The 14,977-nt window shown below is 37.6% G+C and overlaps 1 protein-coding gene across 5 annotated transcripts in view; it reads right to left on the bottom strand.

The window, feature by feature from the left end:
- The window catches only part of LOC140670418 (SLIT-ROBO Rho GTPase-activating protein 1), a 63,353-nt gene that overhangs the window by 30,088 nt on the left and 18,288 nt on the right, over positions 1 to 14,977 (bottom strand). The window contains exon 1 of one of the 5 annotated variants that reach the window (XM_072900995.1): positions 11,416 to 14,229. The exons of 1 other annotated variant lie outside the window; for it this stretch is intronic. In XM_072900995.1, coding sequence (XP_072757096.1) covers positions 11,416 to 11,491 — 76 coding nt within the window. In that variant the 5' untranslated portion in view covers positions 11,492 to 14,229. Of the gene's footprint in view, positions 1 to 397; positions 1,736 to 11,415; positions 14,230 to 14,977 lie in introns of those variants that run through there. 3 more of the 5 variants (XM_072900996.1, XM_072900997.1, XM_072900998.1) reach the window with 3 other exon arrangements.

Here is a 14,977-nt window from a genome sequence, read left to right as displayed (position 1 = left end):
AGAGAAAGAGAGACTCGGATACCAGTCGGGAGACTCGATCGGGTATCGTCGATCGACGATGTCGACTATCGACATATAGCGTTATAGCCGTTTCGTACTCACGTCAATCAATCGTTCGATAATGATGATTTACTATAAATCGGTCTCACGTATATCGGTACTTGTGCGTGTATATTTAGAACATGGCCGATTTTTATTTCACTGATATTATGCATCTCATTGAGATAAAAATCATAATACTCTCATTACTATTCTGGATTAGAATTTATATTATTCTTTATAGAAGTCAATTGTCTCTCCATATATAAAGGTTTAATTAATTAATCATCTATTTATTCCATCCTGATGAACTCGGTGTATAAACGTGCGAAAAAGTAAAATTATTAAACTCAATTACATCTCGCATCGTCTACAGACTCCAACCTTTCATTCGGTTATCCATCAGCTTCGAAGAGAATTCACTTTTTTTTTCTCTCTCTCTACGTCACCTTCATCTCTCGGATATATACATACTTCTATCGTGTTTTCCGAACTAGCTTCTCGATGATTAATCGACCTAGTGAATTTCGCCAAGCCACTTTTTCCCCGCGGCCCCTTCTACCAATTTTCTCGCAACGCGATATATTATGCGGTACAACTCCCAATAATATGTAACAGGCGAAACGGAAACGCGGACCGTTTTGTGATTTCGACGAGAGCAAGATTTTGCGCTGCACCCGGCGCTCGGCACTCGGTCGCGTAAACTGGCTTGTAAGGACAGGCAGTGACTGCTTTGACCGTCGTTAAATTAACCACAATTACCACCGTCACCGGGGGCCCACACACGCTCTCTCACGCACACGCGCGTAAACGACAGTGTGTGTTGCGGTCGAGCAGGCGCGAGCGGAAAGCAGGCACGGTGAATCGCCTCAAAGGGCCCCGCCCTTGACATTGCGCTCGTTGATTACGCCACGTGATTTTCCCTAGTAAATTATTATTTATACCTATCGAATTAAATCGAGAATCATTGCTCAAAAGTATGATATATTAAAGATAAGCAAATTAAAAAAACAGTTGTAATTTCTTTTTTTTTTTTTTTTTTTTTCTTTCTTTCTTTTAAAAGGCAGCACAATTGTTGCTTTGTTTCGAGGAAGAGATAGTTTGCGACCGTGGAAACGACGTTCCTGTATAATTCAGCGTAATAATGAGCAATCAATAACTGATGCTGAGGTATCGGCGCAAACGAAGCACGGCTACAGACACCTCGATAATAATAATGGCAATGTCGTTATCGTGTATAGGGGGACGACGTTGTATATAATGGGTAAAGAGTTGCGCGTTGAAAGAGCTGAGAAAGCCAAGAATAACACTGACTAGAGACTTTAATTGCTTTCGCTTGACATTGATTGGTGCGTTGTAAACGCGAATGATCCCCTTAAAAAATTCCTCGAATAGAAGGTTGCGAATGCGTGCAATTTTATCTTCGCGCTTTCGTCCGCCTAGATTAGTAATCTCGCCCACAATGCATTGCTCGGAACGATAATCGGGAAATCCGGCGGGTGCAAAATGAAAGAAATAATAATGACGGGTGAAACCAAGGCTATGTCGAAAAAATATACCGTGCCTATAATTTAAAAATATTGAGTTAGCTAAAAAGTAGTGTCGGTTTTTTTCTTTTGCAATAGATGACGTTTATGTATTTTTTTAATACAAAGCCCTGTTTCTAAGCTATAAAATATACATTTATAAAAATATATATTAAATATATTTAGAATGTACATTTATAAAAATGTATATTCTAAAAGCTGACAACTTCTATGCGTAATTAGAAAAAAATCATTACGTTCAGTTAAATTTTTTAAAAATTGAAACCTTATTTTAAAAATAGTAAACGTGTTGAATAAACGAAAAGATATTTTCGATCAATTATTTTCATAAAAAAAAAACATAACAAACATTGAAAACGATTTTCTATCACATTTTATAAAGCGTTTTCTCTTTACAGAAATAAAACAAGCATAATTGCTCGAAAGCATGTTTTTTACTCCTTTTGCAAAATAAAATCAACTAAAAAAAATTTAATCAAATGTAATTATTTGTTTTTAAGTCACGCGTTGAGTGTCAGCTTTCAGAATGTGTATATATTTTATAATTTAGAAACAGTGCTTTGTATTGAGAAATGTTATTGCAAAAAACATAATTACTTTTTGCTAACCCAAAATAAATAAAATATAAATATAAATATATGCAAAATTTAATCGCGCACGCGAGTTGATCGCGACAGTCTGATCTCAAAATTAAGCTTTCGTGAAAAGATGACAACAGAATCAATATTGATAGAGATGAGTCAAACGAATACGATGAGTGTTGTACGAATTACGTACTAAAATTAAATTGCGAAAATTAAACTTAAGTTTTGCTGAATAATTAAGTTTATTTGTGTACTCACGTCACGATACGTCATTATACGTGCTTCGTGACCATGACAAATTCCGAGATAAATGTGACGCTTAAAGCACATAATTTCTCTAATTCTCTGGCCCTTTCTTAGTGTATACATTAACTATTAACATATAATGCTCGCTCACAATTGCTCCTGGATACTAAACTTCCCACGCTTAATTAAATCGAAAGAATTCTTAAATTTACACAAATTAAGATAAGCTAGTTTCTTTCGTGTGCATCAAATTAAAATAATTTAACGCAAATTATGATATTTGTATTAAATCATCAAACATTTTTTAAATTACTGTAAAAAAAAAATGAAACGCGTGACATTGCTAAAATTATAAGATTTTTAAAATGTAGATTTCTATGTTTTGAATCAAAAGTAAAAATATAGTAATTTGTTAAAAACAATTTTTTGCCTGCGTTTATAATTTTGCAATTTATTCATTTTTCACAAACTCTAGTTGCGAATACAATTCACACATATCGCTCACATTTCATTGGATAAAATTCTGCAACACGTACGAAAGTTTTTCTAAGTTAATGCCTCAAAAACTTTAAATTCTATTCTCTCAATTTCGCTTTCGGTGAATTTTTATCAACGTGGTAATTGCTGGAAATTCTTGCATTAGCAACGTGACTCTCCCGTAATGCACGTTGCGATGCGTGTTTCCGGTACAGCCTACGCGTCCTTCAAAAATGACTTACAAGTTTGACGATGTTTTCATACAACACTGAAAAGGGCAGAGCAAGTAAAGATTTTACCGGATGTAATTTCATGGTTCTCAATTCCTTTCTAAATATTAAATCAATACTTTCATGGAAGATATTTCAACTGCTCTAATTAAGTTTGCATTATTCATCCAAAGCGAAATGCAGTGGATATCTTTCTGATATCTACTACTGTAATCGCGAGAAAAATGATCGATACAATATAATTGAAAGATGGAGCGTCGATAGAAGAAATTTTCGAAATAAAAACATCGAGAATAAAAAATATATAAAAATATAATAAACTTTCTATTTAAATAATATATTTTTGACATCAGTTTGAAATAATCAAGCTTAGTGTAAAAATTCACACGTTAAAGATAAAAATATAATCACGTATAACACACATTACACACACTTTAAATAATTTTTATGCAACTCTCTTTTTATAAATATCCCATATTTCTTATAAACATCCTATAAATTCCTATAAATAAAATATTCTGCGAATTGTGTGCCGTTTACTTTGTTTTTAACACGTCTTTTGACTCTAATCGCGCTGGCTACAAAAGTAACATCAGAATGTGTTTCGCTTTAAGCGCGCGCTTTAATGATGTTAACACATACAAACACACGCGCTCGTATATAAGGCATACGACTTGATATGCAGCGCATGTTTCTCTTTCTCTGTCGACTATCGACTTCCTTCCTGCGCGTATTGAAGGGAAGCGTCAAGTGGTTATTGCGTCGACTACGACTTGTGCCTTTCGTTATCTTAACTCTGATATACTCGAATAACTGTGTCAAGCTGATCTGCTGTGTGCGTGTCAGTGCGACCAGCTTCAAGAGTGCAGCCAGCAACAATGACGGGTCGGAAGATAGTTCGATGCCCCCTCGATAAGTTTAATAAAGGTCACCGATAGAATTGCGACCGCGCCTTCTTGCATAATCGTCGGTTGGGCCCGACTGATATAATCTACCTGATTTTAGAAATATATTTTATAAGATCATAAAAGTTAAAATTCCATAAAAGCTACGAGTAGTTAAAAATTATGTTAATATCATAGATTTTATAAATAATTAATATAATGTATATATTTATAAGACAATATATATAAATATTATATTTTATAATTAACATTAATAGATTGACATTTATATAATTAATTTATATATACTTATTATAAAATAAAAACTTGATATTAAAAGAGAAATAATAAATACCTCTCACACATGTAGTATAGTTATAAAAGTCACAAATATATTCTTCGTTTAATATTTCATCGTTATCGTTTTGATCAAATCATAAAATAAATTGGTTGAAAAACTCTTTTTAAAGATATCACTTTATAATATCGAGCCACAAATCAAGTTGTAATACAAAATGTACGCGGAAGTGAAGCAGTACTGACACGAACGGCAGTTGTTGATTCCCATCGTTCGAAAAGGATTCGTTTCAATTGCCGTTCGCTTCTTCTGGCCCGTTGATTTCCCAATAAGCCTCGAGTTCCTTTTCCTCTAATTGCAATCGCGCTCGCGATAGTAATTCACCGTTTTAACGATGTGAAGAGAAGCTGAAGCGCTGGCGCGCACGACAGAAAACAGCTGTTTAATTTGTCATGAACGCGAGCACGTTCTCTGACGTGCGTAATTACAGCACCGCGCAAAAACTCATCAACGATAAATTTGTGTTGTTTCACGCGGGACAAAATCGCAAAACGCTTGTCCATTTTCACACACACATAAAAGAAATGCGACTTTAAGATGGATGATAATTAATCCGAATTAATTTTCATTGCTTTTACGTGTCGATGAATTCATCTACGTTACGAAATATTGAGAATATCGTAATTAATTTTTGATAAATGCAAAAATCTATGCACAATCTGCTAATAGCATTTGGAAGCAAAGATAATATTATGATATGAAATCACATACCGAAATGAATGCCAGAAGAGTCGCATTGTGTTTTCATTTCGCAAACGAGAAAATAATCTCGTCTATAAGAGCTCGTGTGATAATGAAAACGCACTTGCAACCGAAGTGATAATAACTATGGATATTGAATATTTTACATTCATCTCATCGATCGCGATTGCAACGGAAGATGAACACGAACTCGAATTCGGGTTTTTCGTTCATTTTGTTCCTATTATAATTTGCTTTCATAAATAATTTTACACTATTTATTGTTAGTTTAGTTAATTAATAGAAGATATAACAAACCTACAATAATTATAACCAATATGTAGCAATTATTTAGAAATTGTAAAGACAGTATTTATAACAGAATATTCAACGCAATATTTGCGTAATTAAAAAATTAATACTTTTAAATTTCTAGTATATGTTAAGTTCACATTAACGTTTATTAAAAGCAATAAACTTCCACTACTTACAGTCTTATCTTTATTTATTTTCCAAATAATTCAGTAATCAAAAATATAATTTAAAGTCAAGGTCAATGTTTTCATTATTCAGAAAAAAAAAATTAAGTTTGGTTCTTTTTTTACAACATTTTTGGAATAAAGTTCTTTTTAATTGTTGTGACTCAATTATATCACAGCCTAAATTTTCGCCTAGCAATAAACTTCCACTACTTACAGTCTTATCTTTATTTATTTTCCAAATAATTCAGTAATCAAAAATATAATTTAAAGTCAAGGTCAATGTTTTCATTATTCAGAAAAAAAAAAAATTAAGTTTGGTTCTTTTTTTACAACATTTTTGGAATAAAGTTCTTTTTAATTGTTGTGACTCAATTATATCACAGCCTAAATTTTCGCCTAGACAAGGTCGATTTCAAATTTATCAAATCTCTCGAGATTCAAGGCAAACTTGAAATGACTTAAAATAACGCGTTTTGAAAAGGCCCTGAAAGTAAGTTACGACGCCACAAGCGATTGCAGCTGAGGAAAGGATTACGGATACTTTTCCGAACTGACACAGTTCTCTATAGTCAATGCTAATTACCGACCTACGTTTATTCGAAATACAATCGTGGGGGAGGTGGCGCTCGTTCGCCTTAATAAAACCGTGCCGCGCAGAATTATTTATAAGCTTCGATTCTCGAAGAATAATTACGTAAGAATGCAACGCTGGTAACGCATCTATTGTTACGAGCACGGCAGTTACGCTGAATCGAGTCGACTGAAATGGGTTGGCAGCAAATGAGCGGAATGCGAGAAGAGCAAGCAGAAACTTTGCGCGAAGCAAACTTGCTGGATTAGACTGAAAAACGCGTGCGCGATCGCATTTCCAGCCAATGTCAACGAGAAGAGATTCGTCTTTCATCGCGTGTCCGTTTTAGAGAAACGGAATAAGTCGAGAGATGTTGATTACATTTCTAGAGTTAATATCATTAGGTTCAAGTTTCAAACGCGATGGAATTAATCGCTGGAATTAGGAATTAATTAGCGAAACTGATGCTTTCTCTCTCGCGCGTTTTTTTTTTTCTTCTAAATTCTGCAAAGTATAAGTACGATCTCTATCACACACACACACACACACACACACACACACACACACACACACACACACACACACACACACACAAATAAATTTAAATTATCAAAAAAGTGATCTCCCTCTCTCTCCCTCTGACATCATATCTATTTCTGTACCCAATTAATTACGAGTATATCTTATAGCACTATCAAGAAAGTTACAAACCATATAAAATATATGCGAGACGCACATAAAGAATTAAATGCTATAAAAATTAAAATTAAATTCTAATTGCAATGATATAATTTTATATAAAGAAAAGCCAACATAATTTTTTTCTAGCACAATACAAAAGTTCTCGATAATGCCGGATAAAGATTGTTCTTCGACTCGTCATGATCTCGCGTCCAGCTGTAATGCAATTATGGCCTATAGCGAGAGTGTTTCCGCCAGGCTATCGGGACGATTAATCGACGAAATTGAAAATTAATTGGCGAAATAACTTCTCTCGCTTGGATTGGAATTCTCTTCAGACTCTGGCGCTGCCATTTGAGCGGTTAAACCAAACGCGCAGTTCTCTCGCATGCGGCCAAAGATCGCGAATTCAATTTGTCACGCCACCGGTGTCGCTATCATGCTCCGCGCAATTGTCGCGTACAAAGCAATTAGCGAGAATGCTCGAGAAAAAAAAGCCATGCGACCGCGAGAAACGGCGACCGGCGAGAACCGCGTCTCTGCGAACTTTTTATTTCCTTTTATTATGTCATACACACAATGCACTGTAAAGTATATTCTAATTAATTCAGTTTTTTAATACGTAATACTCTCTCGAAAGTCAAAGATTCTCAGTTCTCGGTGGAGAAGCTGAGAATTTTTTGTTTTTTTTTTTTTTAATTTTTAAACTAAATTTTGTAGAATCTATACACATAAGTATTATAGGTACATTTTTTTTATTTGTATATTAAATATTTATTAATATGCGCAAATCCTTCACAAGTTACGAAATTGATTAATGCCAGCAAAAGTTACAAGAATAAACTAAAGGTATAAAATAAAAGAGCAATTAAAACTACGGGTAAAATGAATTAGCTGCACAAGTGCTCCGCAGAAAAAGAGAAACGCTGGCCGAATAATTGCATTTTATTCGATGATATCGGGGGTGAGAGCGACGATTATTTAATTCTTTGCTGGAAGCGACGACCACATCGATCGTGGACGAGATTTTGCCAGGCTTTTGTTTCGTAGCGACGGTTTTGCATCGCGAGAGCTGCTTTTGATATCGAACATTCTGACACGGAACAATCAGAAATCGACATCGGGAATATGGATATAATTGCACACGCGGGATGTATCACGGAATCACACATTGTCTCCTCGTCAATCTGTTTTGTTTATCTATTTTTAAATGTAAATTTTAAAATAAAAATATGTGTTTACCGATGTAGGTTTAGGTTAAAAATTATCTCAAATAATTTAAAGAACACTTCTTTTGATATCGAGGATAATATGTATTTTATAATCTAGATAAAAATAAGATAAAGCAATTTCAAGTAGAAAAATGATTAACAAGATATTTTTATCCAAATAACAAAAAACGCTGACTACAATATAATAATATAGCTATATTCAGAATTCAATTTCCAATGTAGCAAGATGCGTGGTCGTGCCGATTTTAATGCATTATATATGTATCCTGATCGTTGCATTCAAAAAATAACTATAATACAGTCGAAGGAGTTTTTATCCGAGACAGATTTATTGTTGCTTTTATCATGCATAATAGGATATAGCGAGAGCAAACTCTCGAACTTTATTATGTTTATGTATATATATATATCGTTTATGGTCGTGCGTGAAAGCTTCCTGCTTGTGGAAGCTTTGATAATCTTCGTTGATTTTGAGCTCACGCGATGAACTAGAACGATTATCGTGTATTTGCATTTCGCCGATATAGTTTATTCGCCACGCCTACAAACTACGCGCTATTCCCATTCAACTTTTCTTAACTTGAAATTTGTGTATATTAAAGAGAGAGACTATCTATCTCACGTCAGATAAATTATATATACAAAAGAGAAACAAATAACAAAAGTTTTGCATTTTTTTTTTTTTTTTTTTTTTTTTTGCGAGTCATATTTTCTTTGCGTTTTTATTGTAAAGTTTGCTCTTAATTATATCGAAATGATTTTTTCTTCACTTTCATAGTCTCAATTAAATTAATTTTTTAAAAATAAAACTTGCGGTAAAAACTGCAAAAACGTCGTCTGGCAATAATTGCAAGCATTGCGAATGTTTATCTAAATACGGTACGTATATTTGTAGTTTTCAAACTTGTGTTATTATTACTATCACGTTGTTTTCATTCAAGCTGTCGTGACACGCGAAAATGTGACATAAAACGAGAACGCGAAGAAATTGTCGCGCGCGCGATAGCGAATTTAGACGAGTAAATTTTCGCGTTGCACCACTACGTCGTCCACGTCGGTCTATATTTATACTGCGTGGACAGGTACACGCGAGCTGACACGCCGACGATTTATTCGATAGCAAACATTGGCGCCGTTATGTCGTCGGACGCACTGGCGTTACGGTAGCGCACGCATGCAGCGTATTTTTACGCAGCAAGCACGAACATTTTACAAACCCGTTCAAATTAAAAGAATTCATTTAAATAATAGAAATCTACAATTAAAAAAAAAAAAAAAAAAAAAAAAAAAAAAAAAAAGAAAATTAGTACCTTACATATTTTATCTAATTTATGCTAATAATTTACGTTAAATAAATGTCGCTATTTTATTTTTATCAAAAATTCAATATTCTCTTTAAAATGCACATATAGTTTTTATTATATATATGTATAGGTATATAGAATTAATTATAATTAATAAAATAAAAATGCATTTCACTGAATTTTATTTCTACTTGTTTGAAAAATTTAAACAAGTTTTAATGCAATCTTTGGTACATGCATATATGTATGTATCGCATCGTTCTACACTTGTATACGGTAGTAGAGGAAACGCGTCCTAACACATATGACGCACCCTCTTCTCCTCTACGCCGACGTGTCAATTTAACGGCTTCCTGCTCTGGCATCGAGTTTCGCCGTGCACGCACGTTTATCGACCGAAATGTTCCGCGTCTCTTTTGTACTAAATGCGTGAGCAGTTAAAAGGAAATACATTGCACAAATAGTAAAATAGTAAATAAAGTGTACAGCTAATAAAACAGCTAGCTAAATGTATATAATAAACACGCGTGTATCTCTTTCAGTATTTCTGTACGAGTCAACATTCTTAAAGCTAAAAGACTGATAATATTCGTGTACTATTTTTTGATCTAATTTTCTGACATTTGTTCGTTGTATACGAAATGCTTGTAATTAGAAATTCAAATTTTTATTAATAATTCTCAACTCACAATTAGACCCCAACGTACTCAGACATATTAAAGAAAAATTGAATTCATCGGAGAGAAACAACTGGTAGGATTAAATATGATTTTAATCAATTTTGCTCTGTAATATAATCTGTAATCATAAAATTTTACTTCCGTAAGGAAATTTACGTAATGCGTAAAACTTAACGATCAAAGATTGAATTTTTGCTTCGGAGAAGATTTTTTGCTCGACAAGACAGCGCTTTAATCGTCTTCCTCCTGTATAATTACGTCTAATTGACGGACCAGAGTGTATCGAAGCTCGCTGGCGCTATTGTAAAATCGATGAAGCGTTTAATTGAACGCGAAATGAAAAGCTTCAAAGCGCTTTCGTCGAGGACTCTTACCATTCGTACTCTTGGTTTGCATCGAGCACGTAGCCGTCGTAACGTCTCTTTCTCCGTTGAACTTTCACGTTTCGCCGGAAGAAAAAAATACGTCTGTGTTCGCGCGCGTATCAACCGGCAATTAACTTATCGCCGGTGAAATTTAGCTATCGGCGATCAGGCATATCGCGAGAGGCAAAGTCCTCGTTAACGTCCGTGACACGACTCCGACACGCACGGCAATTTCCGATATCAATGTATTGTATATATTTTTGCGACGTATTGTATTAGATTTTTTTTCTCTCCATGTATTGTACGTGGTATCTTTTACACGCTTCGTCCGCGTTTCGATACGAGCGTCGCTATCAGCGCGGGTTATCTACTAGCCTCTAGCATTTTTCTACGCGTCATACACTCCCTCGCATCCTATCCCTGCTGTTAGAAATTCTATACAGCTATAACGAACGCCCGCACCGCCATCGCGCGATATAATGTTGAGTATCGTCATATAGAATTTCCTATATTACACACATGACATCACGCGTTGCACACGCGTATAAAAACCATATCGTTTGGTAAATAGCTCTTACAATCAATGGAACAAATATTATATATGATTCGTTAAATTTATATTTAGAAAGGGTCGCCAATAATTTATTGCCAACACATTTTGATAACTTTCTATGGCGAGAATATTTTCTACAAAGAACAAATAATAAAATAAAAAAAACCTTGAGAATGTGTGTGTGTGTGAAACATGTATATTATCATAATAAAAAATGCAATTTATAATTTATATGCAATCGTACATTTACACATACATGCACAATAAAATTTTACACTATTATGTACGTGCTACCAAAATTATTCAGTTCGCGATTACTATTTTACCTTGAATCTGGATTAATGGCTATATTTCACTTTTTAAAAGACAAACGCTTTAATTTAATTTATATTAATTTATTTCTCAAAGTATTATTACTCGAGTAATCGCTTTAATTTAATTTATATCTTATCTCTCTATTCTGTTTATACTGAATTTATTAACATGGTCACTCGACAATACCTGGAAAGACGTCCTTGGTGTCGGGAGTGTAAGGATGGATCCAGCCGTTCCTCTGTTGTATGATGCACTGGAACATGATGCTGAATTTCGTGTCTTTTTATCCGCGATGTGAGAAAATTTCCTAGAGTGCGTCGTTTTCCTCCAACCAGACAGTTTCTTCTTATCGCACCCAATTATCACGAATGACGATAACGTAGCTGATCTAGCACCGATTAAGCGATCTCAAACCGTGATTCAACAATTGCGAGATAAATTGACGAGTCTCACATGTTAATCTTGATCGATCTTACGCTCAACGCTTTTCCGGATCATCGTTTTAAATACCTCTTCAAGAGCTTGCTGTATCTTTCGAAGGACCGCATTCATCTAAATCTGACCGATGTGAAGCGCGACCAATCATCTTCTCATTTCTCGATTCTCAGATCGATCTTGTTCTCAGAAATTTACAGGGAAAAGCGATGACAATTTTCTTTCTCGCAACTAAAGTTCGATATCGTTGCGATATCAATCTTGCGATATAGTTGACGAAAAGGTCTCTTTTTACATCACATATCACGTCACGCAAAGGGCGATCAGTTATACCTTACGCGTATAAAGGTCGTGTAACTCTATGAACGCAACTCTGAGTCGTTGAACCGCACGACGGCGTTCCATCGAAGGCCACCGCCGTCGATACCGCCGTCGATACCGCCGTCCACAGGACGATCCTGTTTACGAGATGCTGCGAACCGCGACGGCGGTCCAGGCTCATTTTCTTTGCGCGTGAATCCTCGTCTTCTCCGCCTTTTATCTCCCCTCGCTCGATCGAATCGTCGATCTCGTTTCCTCCAGAAGAGAGGCTGCCCTTGTGTATCTTTCTCTTCCTGTCTCTCGGCGGTATATTCCACTCTTTCCCCTTCCTCTTCGCCTCCCCTCCCCACCCCTTTATCTTTCTTTATCGTTCTCTATAGAATGATTCCTCGATCAAACAATTTCGTGTCTTTCCCTTCTTTTCAATTTTCCTTTGATGCCTGAGCGTTTTAATTCTTCTTCGACATTTTTGTAATTTTATCTCGTTCTTTAATCAATATTTTATTTTTCTCTTTTTATGACTGCGGCATTATTAAATTTAAGAGATCAAACTAATTAGCACATCGAAATGGCACATCTAGTTATGCAATTTGATGCGATACTCCGACACAAACAGTGCTTATCGTTAGTAAAGTATATTTATTTCGAGTCTTTTTGGGGCAATATTGATTTGATACACGTTTTATATCAGCGATAAATAAATATATTATTTATATGCAGCAGACTAAATTATTTCCCTTCTTCCGTCGACGTAATTCGTGTGACAGGGACACGATTTCCGTTTATTCTCCTCTTGGCAAAGACACTACCTATTATTACGTACGTAATTTCGTTGCGGTGAAAACGATGCCGGGCGCAGTTCCTCCCGCTTTTGTTACGGCAAGCCAGCGAAGGACACCACCTGTGCGCGCAACCCAGCGAGATGCGCCGGGACCACGTCCTTGGGAAACGCACTTGCCACGGCCTCTCCCCCGTTCCTCTCTCACCCAACAAGGGAGAAGAAGCGTGAGGGCGTGATATTCGCAATTTCCCACACCGTCACGTCCTCCAAGTGACAGACGTAACACCGCCGAGATCAGAGGGATAATTCTCGGCGCGACGTCCTTCGGAAACGTCCCCACGTCGGAAACTCGCACACCAACGACCGACGACCGACGACCGACGACCGACCGAGGGATATATATTGAACCCTGTACCAGTAGACGCACACGCGACGCACGGCACGACTCCCGCGGACTGCCTTTGCGCTTCGCTTTTCCGATTCTTCCGGAGTTCGCCGCGAAGCGGAAACGACGCACCGACAATAGTATCTACGATCTCGATACCGGACGTCGCGTCCCACGCGACCGACCGACGCCAAACGGCGTCGTGTACGCGAGAATACGGATCCGGAGACGAGAACGAGAGAGGATCTTTTCTCTCTCTTTCGGGAGCAAGAGAAACGGAACGCGGAGCTCAACACCGTTCCCCTCGGCACGACGGTGTCGTCGCTCCTGCGGCGGCGACGGCGACGGCGACGGCGACGACGACGACGACGACGACGACGACGACAACGACAACGAGGAGAAGAGACCGGAGAGGAGGGTGGCTGGTCGGGTGGCTGGCTGGGATCGAACTAGATGGCTCGTCGCCAGGCAACCAGATTTTCCCTCTCGGTCTCTCGCGCGCGCGAGTGCGCTCTCTCCCCCTCCTTCCGGCCCCCTTCCTGGCCCGGTTAGTTCGCTCTCGCACGTTCGCTCGACCTGCTCTCGCGGTCTCTCTCTCTTTCTCTCTCTCTCTCTCTCGCACTCTTGTTCGCTTCGCCGACTCTCCTCTACCCTCCCGCGCACACTGCTGGTTCGCCCGCTCTCCCTCCTTTTTCCCCCCTCCCCCACGCGCGCACACACATACACGCGACGGGTACAACGCACCGGTTCCTACACCGTCTCACCCTCCGCATGCCGGAGGATGCTGCGGAGGATCCTTCCTCCTCGAGATGCTGCAACCGCGAACGCTTCACGGATGCTGCACGCGAGCGGAATGTCTTGTTTGATAACTGCGATTTTCTTCACACTTTCAAGTAAACTTAAATTCTCGTTTACTAAGATTTATGCAGGACTACACGTTGCAAGTTTAATTTTCTAATTTGTTCTTTTTCTTTTTGCGTGATGTTCAACGAGATTTCACGTGCGATGAAACGATCAATTTTAAGTTGGATGCTCTCTCACGTACTTTCCGCGTGGCTCGTCGCAAAATGATACGCAGAAGCTAAACACTGTAGTACGATTGCCCCCCCCTCCCCCATCCTCTCCCCCCCACTCACGACATTCTCGACAACGAGATAAATATTTGTTGGGTCGTGTGTGATAAAGCAGATAAGATATATCGCATTTATTATGTACACTTTAATTGCAAACGCGTACGACAGAGTCTATTGCTAAACAATCTCGCCGAAAAGTTATCATCAGCTCATTTAGCTCTCGGTAATAAATCCTAGTCAACGTGAAATGAAACGCGCCAAACATTATTCTTCCTAAAACGCTGAATAATGTATGATATTCTACTTTTCTCTCCTAAGATATCGCCATTTTCGCACACCTAGCATGACCAGTCTTTGTTAAAGCTTGAAGAATAATCATAATTTTTTGTCATCTTTCAGCTAATAGGGTCACGCAATTTCTCGGTCGAGCCTCTTGACGCTAATTGCTCCTTTAAGTTAATACTATCGCATGCCGGTCGCAGAGAAATCGTTTGCGATTCGCGCTTTACAACTCGCCGACGACCGGCACTTTCTACGTTCCACTTGGAGGCGCGAGGGATTCCGCTTTTGGACAGAAAAAACGTCGAATCGAGGAAACGATGCTCGGAGAAACTCCGTGTCGGTCATCGCGCACGTAGTTTGCGTACTGTCCAGGTGCACGATGAGATGGACTCTCCCCGATTGTTCGTCATCTGCAGCGGAGAGCGGAAGAGCAACACAATATGGGCGCGTGAAAGAAAGGGGTTTATTATG

The sequence above is a fragment of the Anoplolepis gracilipes genome, chromosome 10, assembly GCF_047496725.1.
Source record: "Anoplolepis gracilipes chromosome 10, ASM4749672v1, whole genome shotgun sequence".
NCBI classification, from domain to species: domain Eukaryota; kingdom Metazoa; phylum Arthropoda; class Insecta; order Hymenoptera; family Formicidae; genus Anoplolepis; species Anoplolepis gracilipes.
This window is presented reverse-complemented; position numbering and strand designations above follow the sequence as displayed.